Raw genomic sequence first — 24,249 nt, forward strand, 5'->3', positions numbered from 1 at the left:
TCTCGCTCTGCGGAGGTTTGGAACATATTCCACCACGCTGTTCCAATGCGGGTTGGTGGAATACACGTGTGACACATGCAGGTCTCCTCACGATGTTTTCCTTCACCGCCGAGCACGAGATGAATTATAAAAACAAATTATGCACAGTGAGTGGTGCTTTTTTGAGTCGAACCCGCAATCATCGGTTAAGATGTACGTGTTCTAACCACTAGGCCATCTCGAATCCGGCATTTTTTTATCATCAAAGATTAAATCATTATACAAGACGATTTTTTTTCTCTCTAGAATTATCTACAAAACTTCACATCTACATGACCTTTTGTAGCTTACTAAAAATAAATATTTACTAAAATAATAACATATTATGTATGTAAATTTGTAATATTTTGCTTTAGTTAATAATTATTTAAACAATATTACACCATTATTTGGTAAAAAGAAGTTTTTTTTTTGAAAATAATTCTTATATTAGGTTCATAATTATTTCTGTTTATCAGGTTGGAAAGGAGGATGTTGACAATGCAGAATACAACTACGGATTATACGTGTAGTTATATATTCAATAATATCGTTGACAAATAAATATGTAAAATGCGATTATTATAACTATCTAAATGTTAAATGACCCATAGGTTATCTACTTTAGAGTTATAAAGCAACAAACATTATTCTTTACTTTTAGTAAGCGTCTGATTTTGATTTGTTGTGTTTCTTGACACGATGGCAAGGGATCTTATTATTTTAGCATATTCCGGTGGATTAGACACTAGTTGTATTTTGAAATGGTAAAATTTTGCCTGGTATTACGAACATTATTCTTTTCACATATCGTACTATGAATGTTTCCTATGGTCATTAAAATTAAATTAAAATACTCCAATCTAACAAATCACTACTTTTCTACAATTGTTTTCGGCACCTAAATCGGATATATCCGATAAAAATAATACGTAAAATGTACTTTTAGGTTGATTCAAAAGAATTATGATGTTGTGTGTTATATGGCTGATGTTGGTCAGAATGAAGACTTTGAGAAAGCCAGCCAGAAGGCAAAGCTTATTGGAGCTAAAGATGTAAGTAACTCAATTTCAGAGGAAGGCGTATAATCAATTTAACGATTAATGTAGATTTTGTATGGAAAATTATCAAAATTATTTTTTTGACATTTGTATTGCTGTCTAGGTAATTGTTGAAGATTTGAGGAAAGAGTTCGTTACCGACTACATGTTACCTGGCATACAGATGGGCTTAGTTTATGAGTGCCGGTATTATTTAGGTACCTCTCTAGCGCGTCCATGCATATCCGTGGGAATAGTTAATACTGCTAAAAAATTAGGTGCCAAGTAAGTATTTACATATTTTTCATTACAATTACTGTTCTTTGAGTGGATTAATTAAACTTTCTTAAGAAATACTAGCATATAACTCCTAATATAAATCTACTTTATCTAAACCTACTTTTTACATTTTAGGTACATTTCACATGGAGCTACAGGCAAAGGGAACGACCAAGTTCGTTTTGAGCTTAGTGTTTATTCGTTGTGGCCAGAAGGAAAGGTTAATATTTATTACTATTGAAAACATTTTATTTATTTTCCTGTCGATTAAGCAGTTTGCATACATCGGTGCGAATTCCAAGAAACCGGGTTTGAAGCCCGAGTCGAACCATGATGGAATTGCGTTGGATTGTTGTTAAAATGAAACTTTTCGTAATTAACAATATTCAGCTGTCGACCCAAAGAGGACACAGAAAAACCTCGGGTACCTCTTCATTCACTTCACTGCTGTCCCATTGCTCTTTGCGCATATTCGCTTTTTTCTAAAATTTCGACAGGAGAATATTTTAATATACTTAATCGTTTATCTGTAATAAAATTAATGACACCATAATTGTAATAGGTGATTGCTCCATGGCGTCTACCTGAGTTCTTTAATAGATTCCAAGGACGAACCGACCTCATTGCGTATGCAAAACAACACAACATACCCGTTGCAGCCACACCTAAAGCTCCTTGGTCTACAGACGAAAACATAATGCACATCAGGTAAATCCGTTTCTAAAAATCGTAATCTTCAGATTTCCACTTATATGCTTAAATAATATAATTGCTAAATAATATATGCTTTAATTTTAAAAGTTACGAATCGGGGGTATTGGAAGATCCTGGTGCTATACCTCCAACTGGAATATACAAAATGACTCGTGACCTTCAAGAAGCAGATGATTATCCTTGCACTATTGATATTTCGTTTGAAAAAGGTTTGTACCGTCAAAAACTCAATAGTATCTTTATTAAACTAGTACTACTAACAGGCAGTAAAAAATCAAGTTAATAAAACCATAGTTTAATAAAATACGTACCATATCAAATTCATATAGATAACTGCAAAGTAGTATACGTGAAGTATGTTTCACATTTATAATCAGCCATTTGATACTTTATTTTACTTAGTATAAGATAAGACCTATTTCAGGTTTGCCAATTTCTGTTAAAATTCCAAGCGGACAAGAAAAGGCACTGGTTGTATCAGATCCACTAGCTTTGGTCGAGACATTGAATAAAATTGGCGGACAACATGGCGTCGGTCGCATTGATATAGTAGAAAATCGTTTCTTGGGTCTTAAGGTAATGTACATAAAATTGTAAAGACTTGGCAATTTTAATGTTGTTTGACATTTACCAATGGAATCAGCAAACTATAAAAATTCCACAATGGCTGATAAAAATGTTTCGCGAAATTTTGCAAAGGTCATTTCTATTATGATATTGGCCGATTTATTATCAGCTACGTCGTCTCAAAACAATCGTACCTTAAATTTATTTAACATATTTTAACTATATCAGCTCGTCCATTTTTATGGCTCACCGTTTATAGTTGCATGATGCACTAATGTATCTATTCTATAAACTGTTTAGGTGTTTTAGTACAGAAATTATTTACTGTAATTTACTTTTTAAAGTTTAAATGTTTCTTCTTATTATTTTCATCGTATAATAATCCCATAGCTGAAATTACTGTTCAAAGATAAATCTTTGTGTTAATTCAGACATCAAGGGCAAAAATACTTACTAATAAACAGATAGGTACCAACGTCTCGCGACTTAGCCAATGCTATTACCAACAGGACGATTGCACGTTTCTCAGTTTCAAAAGCTATATTTCAATATTAATCGCGTGAGAGCTATGTACTGACATAGATGTTTCGTATTTTCAGTCTAGGGGACTCTATGAAACCCCGGCAGGAACTATACTGCATATTGCTCATTTGGATTTGGAAGCGTACGCTCTTGACAAGGAAGTTTTTAGGTAATTATAAATATTCCGAGCTATCAAATTTATGATTCAGAACTAACATATAGAGAACGTATATTGCTATTTTTACGACATCTATATATGTGAAATATTCCAATTTAGAAGTTATATAATTTTAAATTTATTTCCAAACTTCCGATAAACATTTTCCAAGAATTGAAAAGGCAATTAGGTTTAATTTTAGCGAATTCGTAAAGAATATGATAAAGTATTTAAAATCTGTAATATTATATCGCGTAAATTCAAACTTATATATATATTTTTATTTTCTCCTTATGTGATTTGAATAGACCATACCTACATCTTATTATCGAAAAATGTTCCTTTTTACATATATACAAATATACCTTGATCAATCAATAATTACAGACTTAAAAAGTATCTCCAAGATAAAATGGCTGATTTCGTGTATAATGGATTTTGGTTTTCGCCTGAAGCGACCTATACAAGGAAATGCTTGGAATTATCACAAGAATCTGTGAACGGCACAGTAACATTACAGATTTTCAAAGGGAACGGTGAGTAAACTAAAAATTGTGACGCTTACATATCATTTTCCAGAAAAAAAAATGAGTTAAGAACAGATCATGCTATCAAATTATTTTGTCAATCACTTGTTTGAAGAATAGGCCCATAAATTACCCCTATACTTATTTCTTCATTCCAGTTGCTGTACTCGCCAGAACGAGCAGTACAAGTTTATACAATAAGGAATTAGTTTCTATGGATGTTGCTGGAGGATTTTCTCCAGAAGACAGCACTGGCTTTATCAATATCAATGCAGTCAGGCTTAAGGAATATGCAAGATACTCTGCCGTTACAAAGTTTTAAAACGAATACCTACACTAACTGAGTTTGCTCAAATATAAATATATAGATTGTATCTATTTTTGGAGTTGTTTATTAAAATACACCCATACAGCAAATACTTTCCTTAACGGACCTAATAGAGATGTCGCAGCCAATAGGCTATTTGACTGGTTTTTAAAATCCATTTTATATTATTTAGTAGAAGTTAAGGAACGCAGTAAAAGTTGATTTTTTTATTTCTAGTACATATTTTTATTTGCCGAAAAATATCATATTAAAAATTCCATATTTAAATAACGCGCAAAAACGCTACTTGGACAATATGGCGCTGCAGTGGGGTCGGTGACGTCACTTTGCTTTATTTTAATCTGTGGTACATATAGTAGAAAAGCAAAGTTTACAAGAAAGTGACTTCGTCATAGGCCCGGCCGTGACAAACGTTTGAAAAAATGCATTTTCTTTATGGATATTTGAATACATTAAGTATTATTTTCAACTTTTGTTAGTAAATAATCATTTTTAAATTCATAATATACACTGATTACAATAAATCACAATTTATTTTACACATTGTCAAATAGCCTATTGGTTAAATTAGTCATCCAATTAAACACTTACCTACTTTACTAAAAGGTGCTGTTCAGTCAGCGCCTTCAATGACACTTAGCCAATTCATCTTCCGTTCATAGTATAGAGACTCACCTGAAAATAAAAATATTTATATTGATAGTCTAAACTTATTTCGCAAAATAATCAAAAAATTGACTCTGTTAAATCAAACTGAATGAGGTCTTGTTGGTCTTACCCTCGGAATGTTTTTTTAAGAAACTGAACATGCGAAGGGATTTCAGCATCCGTCTGCTGTAACAAATCACAGGCAAGTCCCGTAGCGCTTAGTTTTGAAATTGTTGATAAACGAACTACTTTTACGATTCAAATTGCAATATTTATTTATGCCAATATCTCGGGAACGGAGCATTATAGGTTGGAGGTCAAACCGAGAAGTAAAAGAATCGGGCTTTATAAGCCAATTTTAAAAGAGGAAAGTCCCCCTATTCTAGAACGGAAGATGGCTGGCTGAGTGTCATTCAGGTTGTTACTTGAACAGCGCTTTTAGGTTAATTGGCTAGTCGTTGAACTGGGTGGCTAATTAAGTTAGTTCTCTTTGACAGAGACATCGATTAAGGTTATTATAATTTCGCTATTTCTCAAACTTAAGGTTCTAATAGAAAATCAAAAAAAAAAAAGAAATCCAGCTACAATTTTTTTTATCCTTACGGGAGACCTATCGATTTAGGTCATTATTATAGTAAAAATAATATTTTTTTTATAGTCATTATTATTTCGCAATTCATCAAATGTGGTTCCAATTTTGCACATGTTGGCTCGACGGAACTCTCTTGAGAAAAGAATAAGTACATATATTTTCGAGAAAATTAATTATTTATGATTACGCTGTAAGAAATGTATTTTAAACTTTTCTAAAATAAAGTATTATTATATATTATAAAGTATTATTAATGTTTTTAATTAATTAATTATTTGTTAAGCGGTAATTTGTTATACCAATATCATGGCTTGGCAGCCCTAAATAAAGCGCATCAATTCAATTCTTAGTTTAATGGCTTTTAGTTGTGCCGGCAGGGCACAGATTATTTCGCCAATGTCACGTAGGATGGAGAAGACACGAATGAGATTGATCGGTACGGTTGAGACACTAAACTCAATTGAATTTTAAAGTCAAGAATAGTAGTATTAATTTCCTTGTTAATCCTTAACCTAGAACAACACAAACATTCAGAGTTAATAATAGGATAATTAAAAAATAGTTGTTAGTATTCTAAACTATATATGTAATAAAATATGAAAAATTGGACTATTCACAACTTAATTTTATTAAATTTGATATATTTACATAAGATTGAACAAAATGGACTAAACACAAACGTCAACAAACATTCAACATTTATAGGGCGAGGGATTTTAGGAGGGAGGAAGTCATAAATGGGACGAAGAAGTTTAGGGCAAAGGAACAGGATATGGGTCGCAGAGCCTTCGTCTAGGCCACATTCACACAGCGAGTGATCACGAACTCTGATTTTTGCTAGATGAGTAGGTGTGCATGTATGGCCGAGGCGTAACCGACAGATGGTGGAGGTGACCCAACGGTCAGCGTGCCTGTGAGATGAAAACCAAGGTCGCCTCGGAATTTCAGGTTGTAACGCCGAATAATATTTACCCTTGACGGATTTTGATGAAACCCAAAAAGAATTCCAGGATTTATTCATTTCAGCTTTGGCAAGAGAAAGCTGAGATGTATTGGCAAAATGCTCAGATGTACCAGATTGGATAGCAATCTTAGCATATGAGTCTGCCATCTCATTACCAGATATAGCTGAATGGCTAGGAATCCAGACCAGCAGGACTTGTAGCCCTTGTTGATGACAGGACAACAGGGCCTCTCTGATCTTAAAAACGATTGAAAGTCTTGATCTGCTACGAAAAGGATTCTCTTTAATGGTTAACAGACAGCTTAGTGAGTCACATAAAATAATTGTTTGCTGAATATTGTGTGATTGGGCATACATTACGGCTTCCAGTAAAGCGATGGCCTCACCGGAGAATACAGAGGTTTCGGGGGGACATTTAAATAATAGGGCTATTTTAAATTTAGGAATCCAACAAGCTGCACCAACGCAGCCGATCGGCGAGAGCTTAGAGGCATCAGTATATATAGGGCGATGATCCGGCCAATTTTGATGAAAAATTGTTTGAAATTGGATATTAGTATCAGGGGAACCTTTTACGAGTCCAAGATTTGTAATTACCGGAGGATTATAAATAAGTGCTTTAAAGGAGGTGGAAAAAAGAGGATTAGAGGGAAAAGTGGTAAGTGGGGGAGTTTGGTATACTTGAGGAAACTGTTTAAAAGGAATGGGGATGCCGGATTATCTGGGTTACAAAGGTGGGATAGTTTGTTTAATCTAATCAGTAGAGGATGGGAGGGTAGCTGTAAAAATCTGATGATAAAGCGGTCACAAAGATATTGCCTCCTTATCTGTAGAGGAGGGTCAACACATTCAACCTGCAGAGCATTAGTAGGGGTGGATTTCATCATGATATTCATCACCCAATATTATTATATTGGGTGATGAATATCATGACGATAGACGGAGACTTTTATATTGTATTTTATTTAATTTTTCTGAAGCTGATTTATTAAAAGGATCTAGAACGAACAGTCCATAGTCCAAATGACTACGAACTATTGCGTTATAGATCAATTTTAATGTATAAGGGTGAGCTCCCCACCAGACTCCAGACACTGCTCTAAGGGCATTAATTGATTTTTCACATTTCTTGGCTATATAATCGTAGTGTGAAATTCCGTTCAGTTTGTAATCGAAAATTATACCAAGAAATTTTGTTTTGTCTACAAAGTTAATGCATTGACCCTCATAAAACAGTTCAAAGGCAGGAAAACATCTTTTTTTCGTAAAAATCACTGCTTGACTTTTGGCTATCGACAGCGACAAGCCATGGTCACAGAGCCATTGGGATAGGTAATGCAAAGCAGAGTTTAATCGAAATGATAAATTTTCAACGGAACTAGATCTATGATATAAAACTATGTCATCAGCATACTGGAGGATGTTACAAAAGTTGTTAACAGACAAATCGAGGTCATGAGTATATATGCTATAAAGCAGAGGACTGAGTACAGAGCCTTGAGGAAGACCTTTCCAGACGAATCTGGGGGGAAGTGAGAGATGTTGGTGTCTTACCGTTATTGATCTGCAAGTTAACAGATTACATATGAAATGTACTATCCTCGGTGGAATACTCAGCTATTGCATTTTCTGCCTGAGCAACAGAAATATTCCCACAAGGTACTCTCCTTTCGCAAAGGCAATCCGAATGTCTGTTGTAAGTATGCTTAGACTATCAATAGTGCTCGACCGTTTCCGAAAGCCAAATTGAGAGGGAGCAAGTATGTTTCTGCTTTCCATTAACCATTCCAGGCGATTCTTCAAGAGATGTTCAGTGATCTTTGCCAAAGTAGATGATAAAGCTATAGGTCTATAAGAATTGCAATCGGAAGGGTTCTTACCCGGTTTAAGAATGGGAATAACAATTTGTGACTTCCAAGATTGCGGGATGATTCCTTTGATAAAAACCGAGTTAATAATATTTAAAAAACAATGTTTAGCTTTATCATTCAATTTGGAAATAAAAGAGTAAGGAACGCCATCTTCCCCAGGTGTCGAATCGGATAAACCATTTAATGTACATTGAAGTTCGGAAAAAGAGAAGGGGGCATCCATTTCATCCAAAGTAGATGCTGGCGTAGAAATTAGAAAACTGTCCTCATATAGGACAAAGGGGGGGCAAGCTTCTCAGCAAAATTGTTAAGCCACTCAGAAGGAGTATTTGAGGTAGAATTGTCAGAGTTAAGGCAACGGCGGAATTTTTTAAGTTGGGACCAGACTGCAGAGGAAGAGGAACGAGGGCTCAGAGATTCACAAAATTGAATCCAACTGACTTTTTTCTTTTTAGAGATCAGTCGTTTTAATTTGGCGTCGATTCTCTGATACTTGTAAAAATTATCCATAGACATACACATAGTGTATGTTTCTTCAGCATCTAGTCTCTGTTCAGTTAATCGTTTGCATTCCTCATCCCACCAGGAGGTGGAAAGCAAATGATTTTTTTAAAATTTGTTTTTTTGGAAAATGGAGATCAGCTGCAGTTAAAATACCATTAACGAAAAGGTCGTAGCAGAGGATTACATTTCGATAGTCTTGAAACACAAAGAGGGAGTCAATCATGTCGTCAACAGATTCAGCATATGCAGACCAATTAACATGCTTTAATTTATATTTTAATAAAGGATTTGGGTTGGAGTATGGGATGGATCGGTTATTTAAAGAAAGGAGGATAGGGAAGTGGTCACTACCAAAAGAGGATGATAGGACATTCCGGATAATTGAGAAGCAAGGGCAGGAGAGGTTAGGGATAGGTCAACAACGGATTTTGGGTTTTGGTTGAGGTATACTCTAAGTGTTGGTGAGCCATTATTGAGGATGCAGAGGTTTGCATCATCAAACATGTCCATCAACAAGAGAGCAAACGAATCACAAAAATGTGAACCCCAGGAGGTATGGTGGGCATTAAAATCCCCCATGACAAGGATAGGATGAGGGAGACTAGAGAAGATGGCAGATAAATCGGGAATTAAAGCGGGATTAGGATGAGGGATATACAGGGAAAGAAAAGAGATGTTGAGGGCTCTGACAGCAACAGCATTAATATGCTGGCTGGACATGGATAAAGGGATTTGGGAAAATGGAAGAGAGAGCCGAATAAAAATGGCACTCCCGGCATAACCATCACTCCTGTCATCTTTCAAACAGCAGAATCCCGGTACCCGGAATCGGGATCCAGGGATCAACCAAGTTTCAGAGATGGCAATAATGACAGGTTATGGAGATTAATTACAGAGAGGAGTTCGTGTTTTTTAGGCCGGACGCTCTTGCAGTTCCATTGAAGGAAGCTGATTGGGACCATTTTTAAGGATTGAGAATAGTTGACCTAAGTCTTGAGCAACGTTGGACGGTAAAGGGATATCATTACAGGTTGAAATAATGCTTAGAAGTATCTTCGTTAACATTTCCAAGAATTTGAGATTGTTATTTATGGGGAGAGGAGAATTTTGGTTGAGAGCACAACCATTGGGAGTAGTAGAGGGACAATTGCTAACAATGGATTGGTGAGCCTGTTTATCGTATCCTTTTCCAAGCGGTGATCTTGGGCGAGGAGTACTTATAACAGTCTTACGATAGGATCTGACAGGTGAAGGGATAGATTTGTTTGGGATAATTGGAGAATATATAGGCGGGGTAAACATCTCTTTTGCAATCTCTGCATAGGATCTACGAACAGGAGGGAACCGTGAGGATGCTTCTATATATGACACATTGTCTTGGGACATAACAATTTTTATGGATTGTTGGCGTGAAAATTCAGGACAGTCCTTATCCGTAGTAAAATGAACACCTGAGCAATGTAAGCAAGTGGCGTTATCCTTAATTACATCACAAGACTCACCTATGTGGGATTTGGAGCACTTAAAACATCTAGGTTGTGATGGGCACTGAGTTTTTATGTGTCCATAACGGCAGCAGTTCAGGCATTGGATCGTGGGAAGTTTATACTTTATTGGGAAGCATTTGCCCCCTAAATGTGATAACCACAGATTGGGTTGGGACCCATGTGATAACACCATCGGTAAAAGTTTTCCTGTTAAGGCGTCTGATTTTTAAAACTTCACCACATCCAGAGGGAAGTTCGAGTGATGTTGCTAATTCATCCATTGTCCAGTCCACGGGAATACCCTTAATCAAACCCATTCTAGTAATATTGAAAGTCGGTACAATAGCTTTATATTTACACATTTCAATAACAGGGTTTGCTAGAAAGGAGTTTGCTGCCTTGCTTGTTGAAAACTCAACAGATATTTTATTGCGTCCTATATTTTTAAGACCATTATTAATAATACCACTAATTTTGTGAGTATGTAGAAATTGCCCAAATTTGATAGCCCGTATAGTAGTTCCTGAAGCAGGATCAGAGACTTCCCGGGACACATGAACAATGAAAGGGCCTTTGTCACTGTCTAAGTAACTCTTAGGGCCTTCAGAGTAGGAAGGATGGGTGTAAATCGTTTGGATGGAAGGAGTTGCGGTTGTGGGATGAATTCCGTTTTCTTTATGTTGGAGTCGGCATTATTCGAATCATTACCACTTTGTCGTTTACGAGAAACAGGTAAAGAAGGAGAAGAGCAATTGTCGGGAACTAAATCTACTGAGCCACCTGGATCAGGGGGTTCGAGAGGAGTATCAACCTCCATTATAAAACTTAAAAACTACAGAATATTAAAATACAGCAAATACTCACAATATGAATAAATGTTAGTAACACCACTAACGCAAGCGAAAAAAAAAACATAAAGCGCGTCACATATTATCTATATCTGACAAGTGACAGTGACAGTTTATGGATAGTCTGTACCTGTAGGTTATTGTAACATTGTTTTTAAATAGAAATAATATATATTTGATACTTCGTATTTCGAAATAGTTCTAATATCTAAAGTCCAAACATAATAACTAATTTCCAGATTAGTATTTCAAGAGTAAAACATTACCTTTTGAATTACAGTAAATAGTTTTTTAATCGAAATCCCTTTTATTTTTTAACTAAATTACCAAAGATGCACCGAAATTTACCTCAAAACAAAGAAGCGTTACTTAAATCTTACACGACTCGGCTTAAAGAAGATGTTAAAAGTATGCTAGAAAATTTTGAAGGTATGTCAAAACAAATACAGAGAACAAATTACCTTACGGCTTTTATCAGCCATAATTTTGGAAATTAATTTACATGTCCATTTATATTTCATGAATTGTAAAAGTGGTAACATAGTCTGAAATTTGAATAACATAACCCTTGACCACCTTTACGGGAGATGTCACAGAACTGCTTGCACACACAATTGTCCCTTGACCACCTATGACAATTTCAACTTTTAATGAATGCTGCCCTAAAGCCTGCCTTTTTTTTAGAATTATGCCTAGCAGAGCAATAGATAGCAATACTATATTTTTTGTTAACTCTATTGAGTCATGATGCATTAATTCCCTAAATTAGATACTCACTTGTTATTGAACTTGAACATTCATATAAAAGTGACAAATAATTAAATCATGAATGATGTTATTGTACTCTAATGCCACACATTTTTCTCATTTAAAAATTTATTTCAAGAATAAAGTATTAAAAGAACAATGATTTTTATTTTAACATTACAGATTACAAAATACTTATATAGTTGAGAAGCAACATTGGAATAGGCTAATATTTTAATGCTAATAAATCAAAAATCAAATATAAGTTGATTCTAAATGAGATTAATTGTTATAAAGTGCTATGTAGTATCCAACTAAAGATTGATATCTGGACAAACCTGAATTTTGGCAATTGCTACATTCTTAGGGTTATTCGCCTTTAGTCAAAGCCAAGTAACCCTAAGAAATCCATTTCAATATTGGCTGAAATTGGGTAAAATATGTATCTTCTATTTGATAATTATATATTTTTTAAGTTTATTGTGACTAAGACTGTCATAATAATATCAGTATGTCAGTCATAATTAACAACTTAATGAGATGGCTAAAATTACTTTCCAATGAAAGTAATGATAGAAATACAAATTAATGACAATTCAAAGTGATGTCAAAAAGAACATTGAATGTAATGTAAAAAAATAATAAGTGTTACACTATATGTCAACTTTTTGCAGTTGCACACCAGACAGCAAATAAACACTTAAAATATTAAATAAACATTACTGGAAAATTGAGTAGGTTAAAAATAAGTGTTTATTAAATTCAATATAATCAAGATTCAAATAAATCTCCAAGGCGTGACCAAAAATGAATAATGAGAATAATTTTTATTGGTGATGGCAATCAAAGATTGTGACTGTATTATAACAATATAAGTATTTTCACTACATTGATTCAGAACAGAAATCAAAACATTTCAAGATTAATATATATATATTTTTTTTTTTTCAGAAATAATAAAACTGGCTAAAGGTGAAAATGAATCCCAGCTTAACAGAATGACACAAATTGAACAGGACACTTTTGAAATGCAAGTTAGAGCTGCAAATATTGGTACTAAAACTGACAAATATAATAAATTGAGTTGAAGTTTTACAAAAATAATATTCTTTCTTTTCTTTCTTTACAGTTAGGGCAGGAGAGTCACTGATGAAATTAGTTTCAGATATAAAGCAATATTTAATTTTGAATGATTTTCCATCTGTAAACGAAGCTATAACTCAAAATTCAAAGTTGTTTCGTACCAAACAGCAAGAATGTGATCAAAAATTGATGTCACTTCGTGATGACATAGCAGCTGACCTTTATGATCTAGAAGATGAATATTTCACAAGCATTTATAAATAACATTTTTAGGTCTTTTAAATATTTTATAGCAATAATAATCATATTTTTTAAATATTATAAGCATGTCATTGTCTGTATTGACATATTCCATAGTAATAAAAGAAGGTATTCAATAGCAATAAAAAGTTATTCTTTACCCCTCTCTTTCTCCTTTCAATGTACAATTGGTAAGGAAAAAACATAATATTTTAAATAAATCTATTCCAATAACAGCATTTTATTGATTGAACAATAATTTACAACACTACATTGACAAACTGTTATTTTTCCTATTTTGGGCTGAATAAGTAATGTGGACCATCTTGAGGATATTGCTTAGCAGTTACAGGTCGTCCAAACTTATGGTTTTCAAAGTAAAAGTATAATAGGAAACTGCCTGTGATTGTACACAAAAACCATGTCAATTGAGTCAATACAGGAAGTCTAGGCCTCATGCTTATATCATAGCGATCTTCTCCAAATATTTCAGCTTGAGCATGAAACTGAAAAAAAAAATAAAATTTTTTAAAATGATTTCCCTGTCATAAATCATTGTCACAAAGAATTATTACCAAAATTTTGTAATGTATTTATTTTAAATTTTCAACAATTATTTTTCACACATCACAGGAAAAAATATTTATTGCAATAACTGTCATTGTCAAACTATTCTTTACAATAAGAGTTAAATAGCAAATTTTGGTCCTTAAATAGTTGTTTGAAAATAACTCAACTGGTTCATTAAAATTCCTTTTTAATTCTGGCGAATCATAAGGATACGATGGATCTTTTGAATCGGCACCAATGTCTGGCATTTTTGGATAATCTCCGTAGCACATCTCTTCTGGGTATGGTTGATATTCGTCGATTGTTAATCCATATTTTTTTGCAGCAGCTTCTCTTTCTGCTTGGGTCCTAGGATATGGACCAGGCTTGTACTGGTAGTTCCAATCTAAAAGTATTATGACGTAACGATCACATTAAAATATATATTTAATTATTCAATAAAAAAGGTCTCATACAAACTTACGGTTTCTTGCAGCATTACAAAATATTCCAACAGTTTTACGCAAGGAACTGGGATTAGATATAATGGCTTTTTTAACTAAAGCCAATGCCATTTTTTACACAATTCGGCTTGACGATTATCAAATTTATCTCGCCAAGTGACAAATGACAAGTAATTTGACATTGACAATTGTTTAACTTTTAAGGCAGATATAAAATATGTGCAGATATAATATATTATAATAAAAAAAGTCAAGAACATAAATAACTAACTTCAATTACAAATAAACCAAAAGTGTTCTAACTTCGAAAATATCTTAACATAAATAAATCACCAAATCATACATATTGAAGTAAATTACTTACTCAGTTGGGCTTACAAATCCAAATAACACACAAATTGTAACACTTATAACAAATTACAAGTCGCGCCAGTATTGACCTTACTGTTCGCTCCCAAAAAGAAAGAAGAATGACGATTTGATACGGTTTTGCGCGCCTTTTTTTATGCTACAACTGATATACACGGTAAGGGATCTAGGTTCACATAGCTAATAAACATTAAAAGTGAGAGCTCTCATTGCTTATTTTCCCTAATACCACTTCAAATATTTCTATAGCGGAGAATCCTCCGAAGACGGAGTCCGGGCATTGTAAAACCTGTGAACAGGGACGCCTTCTGTCTGTGCAGCAGACAGAAGGCGTCCCAACTGTCTCAATGGACCACATGTCCAGCATAAGCAAGCGTCTTCCAGGACCACACGTCCAAGACCAAGCGTCTTCCAGGACCACACGTCCAAGACCAAGCCTCGTCCAGGACCACACGTCCAAGACCAAGCGTCGTCCAGGACTACATGTCCAAGACCAAGCGTCTTCCAGGACCACACGTCCAAGTGCAAGAATCTTCCAGGACCACACGTCCAAAACTAAGCGTCTTCCAGGATCAAACATCCATCATGACCAATCTTCCACAAAGATCACGCGCCTTCCAGGACCACTCGTCCATCATGACAAATCGTCCATGAAGACCACGCGCCTTCCAGGAACTAATTTTTGGTACAAGGTAGCTTCTGTAATAAAACTTTAGAGGAAATTAAATAACATGTCAGTCTGTATGTATGTGTTAGCTGCATAATTGTGATCATAGCTCAGATATAACGCCGCATCAGGTACATTGTGTACGTGGGCCAGGACGGTGTGAGGACCCGGAGGGAAGGGTACTGCGGGGTTCCACAGGGATCGGTGCTAGGACCGCTCCTATCGAATCTCGCGTACAACGCAGCTCTGCGTGTCGAACTCCCCGCTGGCGTCAGCGTCATCTGCTACGCGGACGACACCCTGGTGCTGGCATGCGGGTTGAGTTTCGAGATGACCAAACGGCTCACCGAGCTCGGAGTCGAAATCGTCGTCGCAAAAATCTGCGAATTGGGCCTTCGGATAGCGCCGCATAAGACCGAGGCGCTATGGCTCCACAAGTGGCCAGTGGGCCGGGAACCGCCCCGTTCGCAGATCATTCGCTTAGGTGACTCAAACGTTCAGGTGGCCAGGTACATGAAATACCTGAGCCTCGTCCTGAATGGTCAATGGAGCTTTGAAAAGCACTTCAAGCTCCTGGTCCCCCGGATCGAGAAGGCAGTGGGTGCGATGCACAGACTGCTGCCTAATGTGGGGGACCGAGGGAGGAGGTTCGTCGCCTTGATGCTGGTGTCGTGCGATCGATGGCCTTCTACGGTGCACCTTTTCGACTGACGTGCGCCCGCCGCTGCAAGACTAAGATCCTGAGTCTGCAGCGAAGAGTGGCCATCCGCATGGTACAGGGATATCGCACAAAATCCTTCGAGGCGGCGACTCTTCTGGCGTGCTTCCCGCCACTGGACATCCTGGCGGAAAGGGACGCGAGGGTCTATGACCGAATTCGCACCTTCGTCAAAGTGGCGGAAGTGCGTCCTACCATGCCAGCGCCTTCGGAGCGCTTAGGCGGCAGGAGCAGCGAAGGGCACTCACGACGTGGTGCGCCCGTCTCCTTGGAGATCGGTACGCGTATAAACGCGTCGTGAGTGCGATCCTGCCCGCCTTCGAGGCCTGGATGCGTAGGAAGCGACGAGTCACCTTCCGACTTACGCAGGTGTTGACCGGTCACGGTTGCCTTGGAGAGTACCTGTGTAAGATTGGACGCGAAGCGACGGCGGTTAGTCACCACTGCGGGGCGGACCAAGATACTGCCCAGCATACGCTGGAGGCGTGTCCTGCGTGGACTGCGGAAAGGCAGGTCTTGGTCCAGGGAATCGGGTGAAATCTCTCCCAGCCAAAGTCATGTCGGCGATGCTACGCAGGGAATCGGCATGGGAGGCCGTAGTCTCCTTCTGTGAGACCGTCATGGTCCAGAAGGAGACTGCGGAGCGGGCTCGGGAGAGGGCCGATCCCGCCCGGAGGAGACGACCCACGGGTCATCCTCCCGGCCTCCAAGCCCCATTGCCCGGGGCAGAATAAATAGGGTATTCCCTCCAGCCGTGGGTGTGTCATATGGGGGCCTCACGCATCCGTTTCGTACGGCCGAGAGGAAGATGGCAGCCCGGTTATGGCCCTGGACTGCCGGTGTACGCACTAGCGAGAGGTGCGGGGAAGGCGAGACCATTCTTCGCCCTTCTGAGTCGTGCTCCGCCAGCCACGAGCGGAGCAACGCACGGGAGGGACAGCGGACGTGCTGCGAAAGCGATCCCGCAGCCTCTCTGTTTTCTGTGCTGATGGCGGCAATCGCAGGGTTTTTAGTGAGTACAATCTCACATAACCCGACATCCCCCCCAGGAGTCGGGTATTTTTTTTACGCAGGGAAAATCTTCATAAGATTTTCCCTGCCTAGCCCACAGAAACTGTCTAACTTGTTTGATACTCGCTATATATACTCGCTATACCCTTGTATCGCATTTGTACAACAATAAATGCCCACTTAAATGAGTGTGATATATTCTGTGGTTCTTTAGCCTCTTTTAAAAAACAAATTCTTACATTGTAAATATTTAGCTAAGTAGTTTTTTCAAAAAAACGGAAATATTTTGTATTGAACTCTGATCCAAACATACATGATATTGATGTTTACTGTTTAGTGCAAAGAAGTTGAAAGATCCAATATTTCTAATAACTGGCATGACTCTGAATGTTTGTCTCGTGTGTCGGGCTATCTCAATGGTGACACACATTCATGGTATAATGAGTGGGTAACCACTGAGATACTGATTTAACCACTGCGGTTGTCCAAGAATTTCCCATTGATCTTCTCATCGACAGTGGTGTTTTAAATATTTCAATAGGGTCGTCTGATGAGCGCATATACTTGTCATGCGAGAGTAAACCAAAACGTTGAACTTTAAAAGGTATAAATAATTCAATGATTGAAGCAGACTCTTTTGTGACACTAACTGTTGAACTCTATGAGATTTCCTTTGAGGCCGGCTTTGTAATAGACCATTTTAATAACTTCAGATATTCCCAACCGCTAAGGTGTTACGTACGTACGTGTAAAAGACAAGCAATATCTAATCCGGTCTTCAGAAAAATTGGTTCATGTAGTATTGCGTCAAACAGTAGAATACGTTTATACGCCTCTTCTGGCCATTGAGCGAAATCTCTTGAGGGTTGAACATTTCGCTGAATAATACATTTCGGATTGAGCATCAACTGCTGTCACCATGTATACGGTGCACATTAACGTCACAACACTTCTTTTGCATATCGATCATACCGGCTATCACACACAAAGAAATTTTAAGTTCGTGACATAATAAATGATCTTAAAGATAAGGGTATTATTCGAGACCCAAAGTCTGAGTATGCCAGCCCCATCATCCTGGTAAATAAAAGGAATGATAGAAACAACAGGATTTGTGTCGATTATCGAGCGCTAAACCGACTGATGCTCAAGGAACGGTACCATTTACCTCTGGCTACTGGTTTTCACCAGATCAATGAGTCAATTAATAAAACACTTTTTGAGACTCCCGAAGGTTAATATGAGTACTTGCGAATATCCTACGCGTTTACTAACTTGCTTATTATGTACCAGGCACCAGCGTATTATTAATAATACACTACGTGAGCACATTGCCGCTGGTAATGCTTGGTGTATGTCGGTGATGTTTTAATTATGTGCAACACCATAGAAGAGGGTATACAATGATTGAATGTATCTTTAATAAGTCTAACGGGAGCAGGTTTTTCGATTAATCTTACTAAATGTTCTTTCATCACTTTAGAGGTTGAGTACTTAGGACGTAGAATTAGTCAGGGTCAGGTCAGGCCGAGTCCTTAGAAAATCAAAGTCTAACTAGAACTTTCCAGTAAAGGTAGCATACCTTTACTCGGGATTGAATTAATAGTGGTTGTGCTACCACTACTTATTAAATCTTGGAATGTTTAGCCTTGCTTCTACGGTAGAAATGGGCTTAATGCCTCAAATTATAAACGAACTTGTTAATTTTTTTTCTAATTTAAGTTAAATTTCATGCTGCTCACTTGTTCAAATGTATTTTTGTTGAAAAGCTTCCAAATATTTCATTTGCTACATTAAGCGTTTCAAGCATATAAAATAGTGCATAAAAAAGTTAATGTACTGAATTAAATGCTAATCCTTTAAACGCCCATCTCTATGGCTACATGTTTCATAGAGCTAATCAATTTCATTTGCCAATAACATAAAACTGCGTGTAGTGTCGTCATCTGTCACTTGTCAAAATATTGACGAACTTTAAGCACCATGTCATACAGTCGTAATTGTCACCTATATAATAATATTAACGTTGTGAGAATTTGAGGAATAACAATATTTATCAATGAGTTATAAGAAAAATAATTAACAGTTTACGTTATCCTATACTCTATAAATTCGTAGCTAATGAAAATAAAATGATTATTGTAATAACCCGAATGGAAATGGTTTAGATTGCGATCAATATTAAGAAAATTTTATATGATGGGTAACGAAAACTCGCAATTGAACGGCTTAGAAATAGAAGAGAAAGCAATCGAAATAACAGATTTTTGGTCGCATTACCAGGCAACTATTAAAGACAGTTGTAGATACTTTAGTTTAAAGAGTGATGGTTCTGTTTCTGTTTTTAAAGGATTATCAGTATTAGGGCCACTTTGGACAGTGTCAACGCCTTTGGAAAAGTTGTCAAATGTATGTACACACATTTTCATTTAAATTTTTTTTCGTCGTTTTTAATCATACCTATTTTTCAAACAATTTCAGAACCTCTTAAAATACCGTCATCCATGTATAGTGAAATATCTATCAGCTTGGCAGCAAAGATCTACTTTTCATTTAGCAACAGAATATGTCCAACCTCTAGCACATATTTTAAACTCACAAACACCTCTTCAAATTTGTATAGGACTAAATAACATTTTGCAAGCCTTAGTTTTTCTCCATGAACAAGTAAGTGGGATAAAAAATGACTGATACTTTCTCTTATTTAAATGTTGTCCTCATTGGCTTAAATGTTAATATATAATTCCAGGCTGGCATGTCACACAATAATATATGTGTATCATCTGTTTATGTATCTGGAGATGGACAATGGAAACTTGCCGGATTACAATATTTATGTACATTTGCTGAATCAAATGTTGCTTATCTAAAACATGCTAGAATACACAGGTATTTATTGTATTAAGAAATTCTTTTTGGTTATTATTTGTGCACAAATTAAATTGCCTTGGAATGTAGTGGCAAACATTTTTATAATGTCCTTTTATGTGGTTTTGAACATAAATTCAACAATATCACATTTTGTTCTATGACATTAAACAATTTCAGGTATGACAAAGCTATAGATCCAAATGAAGATTCACATGAAATCACTTCCAAGGTAGATCAGTATGCCTTCGCTGTTTTAGTTGAAGATGTCTTTAAAGGGCATCGCGATGGTAAATACATTGTATTGTTCTATATAATATATAAATTATTAAAAGGTTTTTTTTTTTGTAAGAAACAAAATTTTACTCTTTTTACAGATGAAGTCCCCCATTTGAAAGAATTTAAAACATATTGCAGAAATGATCTACAGAATCCGAATCCTGAAAAAAGACCTAACTTATCAGAAATACTAAAAGATAATTTTTTTAATCATGAATTCATTTCAATATATAAATTTCTTAATTTCCTACCTCTGAAGAATGAGGATGAAAGGACTGAATTCTTCTCAAATATTTTGAGTCACCTCAAGTGTTATGATGAAGAAACTGTAGCTAAACAGCTCGGAGGATTGCTACTATCAAGACTTACTCTGCTAGATCAAACAGCACGAAAAGATGTTTTACCATTTATATTAAAACCTAAAAATGGTATAATAATTTTAACTATTTATTTGTTTTTGTTTATGTACAAAAAATTATATGCATCATTTTTATTCATGTTTAACTTTTCTATTGTCCACAGATAGATTGCAAAATGGTGAATCATCTGGATTCTTTTGTCTTAGTATATTCAAAGAGCATTTAAAACCAAGATTACTTCAATTGTTTAGTGTCAGAGATGGTCAAATTCGAATGTTGTTATTGTCTCATTTCAATAAGTTTGTCCATGTTTTTACCCATGAAGAGCTTGCTCACCAAATTTTACCAGAGGTATAATTTATATTATTATATTTGATCTCTATTTATCTACATCTCTATTGATCTATCAACAGATTAGTATCTATTTTTCAACCATTAAAATTACCTTTTTTTTGGTAGACTTACCACCTGTTATCTATAAAAAAATTAAGTAAACTCTTTACTTGTATAAGGCACATTTTCTTCTAATATTTAAAAAACAATAAATATCAGTTGCCAAACATTAATACTATTTCATATTATTCTTTTACAGTTGCTTTTGGGCATAAAAGATACAGATGATAATCTAGTAGCTGCTACTTTGATTTGTCTCAGCGAATTAGTTCCTATATTGGGAGCTGATACAGTTGTTGGGGGAAAAAGATCAAAACTATTTACAGATGGTAGACCTAAGGGTAATTTAACAAATTCTTATACTAAAATAGACAATGATTTCTATTTGGCAAACAAAGTACTGAGAGATTATCATTGCTCCCAACCAATTTTCCCAGTAGACGCAAGTGTGCCTGGTTTTGAACAAAATATTACTTTAAATGAAAGGCCATCTCCAGTTGGCGGTGAAGCAATAGAAAATGACTTAATAACCATAGATACCCAGAAAAATAACCTCGTTGAATCGGAAGATGACTGGGATGAATGGGATAACTCAAATCGACATTTAGTAACTACTGACAATATACAAGCTAATAACTATTATTTAAATGAAGGAATGTCACAAGAAACACAGTTTACAGAATCAATACCACAACTTTCCATCACTGATGATGAAAAACCACCAACCAAATCTGCACTACTGGAAAAAGCTGCTCTTAATGCCAAAAGAAATATATTAGATATATCTGAATTGGATATAAAGAATCAAAAAATAGAAGTAAGCAAGCAAAAGGACGATTTTGACTTTTTCGCTGATATGATGCCAGTTATAGAAAAACAGAAAATAGTCACTATTGTTGAAAATTCAGAAAACTTTAATAAGTTAAACTTTGTACCCGATGAAGAAGCAGATGAAAATGAAGGATGGGGAGAAAATTGGAATGAATAATTTTTTCCTGGAAGGCATTATTAGTGTCGTAAGGCGATACTGTTTGCATTTCTGTAAATGTGTATTATTTGTATAAACGTAAATGTATATAGAAATCATTGATTGATAGAAATTATCATATCATATTTTAATCACATGATATAAATTTCTGCATTTGAAATGTGAGAATTCAGTCAGATAACATAGACAATGTGTTTTAATAAACATATAAATAATATATTAAATAAGGAATTATTGTTTAACCCTTTTTGTAACTAAATAATTTAAGGTAGAGGTTGTGTATTATGATATATTTATGTAAAACAATATTAGAAAAAAATACATTTTATCATAAATGTGATGAAATTTTTCAATGTTAAATACATTTGACCAATCGAAACATAGCAATTGCAAACCTTCATAACATCATAACGTACACATTTGTACAAATACGCGATACCGTCTTATTGCCGCGCTAAGGTTGCGCTAATATACGCATTGCGTGATTTGGGCGCATAACGCAATGCTGCTGAATTTTTTACCATTACAAGCCAATAAAAAGAAATAATTCAGTTTTATTGATGTTTTTTTTTGTTGCATTTCATGTATCATTATCATGTTAACAACAAAATATTACAATATTTAATAAATATTTGTAATATAGCAATGTAAGCATAACAAGATGGCTTGGCCAAATAAATTTGACATTTGTCTTTAAAGTCAATCTTTTATTTAAAACGCATGGAATAATACTTAAATATCTAAGGAATACTGACACATTCCAAATCAAAACAATGAAACAATCTATAACAACAACTAAGATAAACGTTTTTGACTACAATACTAGCCTTCTTAAAGAAATAAAAATTACAAAACACATGTTACAACGAAAAAATATCAGGAAGATATTCATTTTGACTAGAAATTAATAGACTACATTGATTAATAGTGCAAACTTAACAATTTTAATATCTTTGGCGAAACTCACATCTAATTTATATAAATGTCTTTGATATGGAGCAAATTATATATATAAATATATACATATGGGTGGAATTAAAATTTCTTAAATGGCTATTTTCTTTTGTTTGACTAAATCCTTAGAACTGTCATTGAAAACTTCGATCATTTGTTCACGAGCCATATCAGAAAGTGCCTCTAAATCATTTCTTGTCATTCCCTTTGTAGGAATGGGTGGCAAAGTTGTTATAATTACCTTTCCTAAAAATAATGTAAATTTAGCAAAAAATATAATTAAATAAAAAGAAATGTATTATATATATTTTAAGACATTGTATGTACCTGGTTCAAATGTTTTAGTCTCATTATCAAGAAAATAGTACTGGCTAAAAACAACAGGCATGATTGGAATTTGAGCATCAATTGCAAGGTAAAATGCTCCTTTTTTGAAAGGCTGTATGCTGCCTTTATTAAAGCGCGCTCCTTCGGGAAAGACCCACAGTTTTGTCTAAAAAATATTAATTATTTTTAAAATGTTACTTTCGATAATATTTAATGATGTTAAAGTCTTTTACCTTGTCAGCGATTACCCTTTCAGTAGCTTCTCTCATTAGTTGTCGAGCTTTCGCAGTTCTTAAGCGATCAATGAAAACTAATCCTGAGAGCCAGGCACCGAATCCAAATGCACCCGCAAACATTAATGGTCTTTTGGCGACAACGGTACATCGCTTCATGCGAGGCCACATTTCGAACATACCTAAATTAAGTGAAACATATATTATTTAAGCATATTTATTTTATATGTATTTATATTACTCAATAAAATATTACACACCTAAAATATCTAATGAACTTTGGTGATTAGAAATAACGATGTAACATTGTTCATTATCCCAATGTTCCAATCCCTTCAACTCCCACTCTATTCCAACAATATGAGAAGCATAGCGGCAAAACCGAGATGCCACACTGTAAAACAAGAAAATATTTCAATTCGCTTAGTAAAATAAGACTGCATAAAATAATCAATATCTTACATTAGATTCGTAACATCGCGAGGGTATAATAGCACTACGGGCAATAATATTGTACATGTTATTAATACATAAACATAATATAAGAAAAACTTCAAGTAATATCGAAAAACATTGCTTTTTTCATATAAAAACGGCAAGGTAAATATAAAACCCGCCAAAAATAATTCAGGATATGAATAGGAGGAAGCCATAACGAACCATAGACAAAAAGAGAAAAAAAAATTAAATAAATAGTGTTACTATACTATCAATATAAAATAATTATCATATTTTTTTAGTTATTTGTACATGATATGTTTGATGTATTATTACGAAACTCTGAAAAGAATTCATTAGTTTCAATTTAACAAATATTTTTTACATATAGTATAATTTAATAATATGCGAATAGTACGAAGAGTTTGCATATTGTTTTTTTTATTTAATTATGTTGAAATTATGAACCTATACATTTATGTTAAATAATATTGTT

At 35.2% G+C, this 24,249-nt stretch overlaps 5 protein-coding genes across 6 annotated transcripts; 3 read left to right on the forward strand and 2 right to left on the reverse strand.

Annotated features, from left to right (window-relative positions):
- The first annotated feature begins 636 nt into the window (after nt 1-636).
- On the forward strand, nt 637-4,202 carry LOC124541972 (argininosuccinate synthase). Its single transcript, XM_047119915.1, has 10 exons — nt 637-785; nt 968-1,073; nt 1,183-1,343; nt 1,473-1,557; nt 1,900-2,045; nt 2,139-2,260; nt 2,476-2,627; nt 3,218-3,309; nt 3,685-3,833; nt 3,983-4,202. The coding sequence occupies exons 1-10, from the start codon at nt 721-723 to the stop codon at nt 4,144-4,146; spliced, it is 1,242 nt and encodes a 413-aa protein (XP_046975871.1). The 5' UTR covers nt 637-720; the 3' UTR covers nt 4,147-4,202.
- A 6,960-nt stretch (nt 4,203-11,162) lies between these two features.
- LOC124539209 (mediator of RNA polymerase II transcription subunit 22) lies at nt 11,163-13,296 on the forward strand. The gene is made up of 3 exons (XM_047116509.1): nt 11,163-11,495; nt 12,765-12,866; nt 12,943-13,296. Exons 1-3 carry the CDS (start codon nt 11,399-11,401, stop codon nt 13,158-13,160), a joined length of 417 nt encoding a protein of 138 aa, XP_046972465.1. The 5' UTR covers nt 11,163-11,398; the 3' UTR covers nt 13,161-13,296.
- A 48-nt stretch (nt 13,297-13,344) lies between these two features.
- On the reverse strand, nt 13,345-14,336 carry LOC124539200 (NADH dehydrogenase [ubiquinone] 1 beta subcomplex subunit 8, mitochondrial). Its single transcript, XM_047116501.1, has 3 exons — nt 14,170-14,336; nt 13,874-14,091; nt 13,345-13,642 (listed from the first exon to the last, which is right to left on the reverse strand). Exons 1-3 carry the CDS (start codon nt 14,258-14,260, stop codon nt 13,430-13,432), a joined length of 522 nt encoding a protein of 173 aa, XP_046972457.1. The 5' UTR covers nt 14,261-14,336; the 3' UTR covers nt 13,345-13,429.
- A 4,521-nt stretch (nt 14,337-18,857) lies between these two features.
- LOC124538097 (protein-associating with the carboxyl-terminal domain of ezrin) lies at nt 18,858-22,353 on the forward strand. Its single transcript, XM_047115103.1, has 7 exons — nt 18,858-19,323; nt 19,396-19,581; nt 19,664-19,803; nt 19,963-20,072; nt 20,160-20,489; nt 20,584-20,771; nt 21,013-22,353. Exons 1-7 carry the CDS (start codon nt 19,111-19,113, stop codon nt 21,799-21,801), a joined length of 1,956 nt encoding a protein of 651 aa, XP_046971059.1. The 5' UTR covers nt 18,858-19,110; the 3' UTR covers nt 21,802-22,353.
- Nucleotides 22,354-22,448: 95 nt separating this feature from the next.
- On the reverse strand, nt 22,449-23,993 carry LOC124538107 (1-acyl-sn-glycerol-3-phosphate acyltransferase alpha). 2 transcript variants are annotated; one of them, XM_047115118.1, is made up of 5 exons: nt 23,778-23,993; nt 23,576-23,709; nt 23,331-23,497; nt 23,083-23,248; nt 22,449-23,001 (listed from the first exon to the last, which is right to left on the reverse strand). In XM_047115118.1, exons 1-5 carry the CDS (start codon nt 23,966-23,968, stop codon nt 22,847-22,849), a joined length of 813 nt encoding a protein of 270 aa, XP_046971074.1. In that variant the 5' UTR covers nt 23,969-23,993; the 3' UTR covers nt 22,449-22,846. The 2 variants fall into 2 exon arrangements, with proteins under 2 accessions (XP_046971074.1, XP_046971067.1); XM_047115111.1 differs by having other exon boundaries at nt 22,450-23,001; nt 23,316-23,497.
- Nucleotides 23,994-24,249: the final 256 nt, after the last annotated feature.

This window comes from Vanessa cardui, chromosome 2 (assembly GCF_905220365.1).
Source record: "Vanessa cardui chromosome 2, ilVanCard2.1, whole genome shotgun sequence".
NCBI lineage: Eukaryota > Metazoa > Arthropoda > Insecta > Lepidoptera > Nymphalidae > Vanessa > Vanessa cardui.

Bases quoted from the DNA above. Each gene is read 5' to 3' on its own strand.
- LOC124539200 (XM_047116501.1), bottom strand. From the start codon at position 14,260: ATGGCATTGGCTTTAGTTAAAAAAGCCATTATATCTAATCCCAGTTCC. The intron at 14,092-14,169 runs GTAAGTTTGTAT...TAATACTTTTAG, and splicing joins TTGTAATGCTGCAAGAAACC to ATTGGAACTACCAGTACAAG. The intron at 13,643-13,873 runs GTTGAGTTATTT...TTTTTTTTTCAG, and splicing joins AAAGGAATTTTAATGAACCA to TTTCATGCTCAAGCTGAAAT.
- LOC124538107 (XM_047115111.1), bottom strand. From the start codon at position 23,968: ATGGCTTCCTCCTATTCATATCCTGAATTATTTTTGGCGGGTTTTATA. The intron at 23,249-23,315 runs GTAAAAGACTTT...AATATTTTTTAG, and splicing joins AAAGGGTAATCGCTGACAAG to ACAAAACTGTGGGTCTTTCC. The intron at 23,002-23,082 runs GTACATACAATG...CATTATTTTTAG, and splicing joins GACTAAAACATTTGAACCAG to GAAAGGTAATTATAACAACT.
- LOC124541972 (XM_047119915.1), top strand. From the start codon at position 721: ATGGCAAGGGATCTTATTATTTTAGCATATTCCGGTGGATTAGACACT. The intron at 1,074-1,182 runs GTAAGTAACTCA...ATTGCTGTCTAG, and splicing joins AGCTTATTGGAGCTAAAGAT to GTAATTGTTGAAGATTTGAG. The intron at 3,834-3,982 runs GTGAGTAAACTA...TCTTCATTCCAG, and splicing joins ACAGATTTTCAAAGGGAACG to TTGCTGTACTCGCCAGAACG.
- LOC124539209 (XM_047116509.1), top strand. From the start codon at position 11,399: ATGCACCGAAATTTACCTCAAAACAAAGAAGCGTTACTTAAATCTTAC. The intron at 11,496-12,764 runs GTATGTCAAAAC...TTTTTTTTTCAG, and splicing joins TATGCTAGAAAATTTTGAAG to AAATAATAAAACTGGCTAAA. The intron at 12,867-12,942 runs GTACTAAAACTG...CTTTCTTTACAG, and splicing joins AGTTAGAGCTGCAAATATTG to TTAGGGCAGGAGAGTCACTG.
- LOC124538097 (XM_047115103.1), top strand. From the start codon at position 19,111: ATGATGGGTAACGAAAACTCGCAATTGAACGGCTTAGAAATAGAAGAG. The intron at 20,490-20,583 runs GTATAATAATTT...TATTGTCCACAG, and splicing joins TATATTAAAACCTAAAAATG to ATAGATTGCAAAATGGTGAA. The intron at 20,772-21,012 runs GTATAATTTATA...ATTCTTTTACAG, and splicing joins CTCACCAAATTTTACCAGAG to TTGCTTTTGGGCATAAAAGA.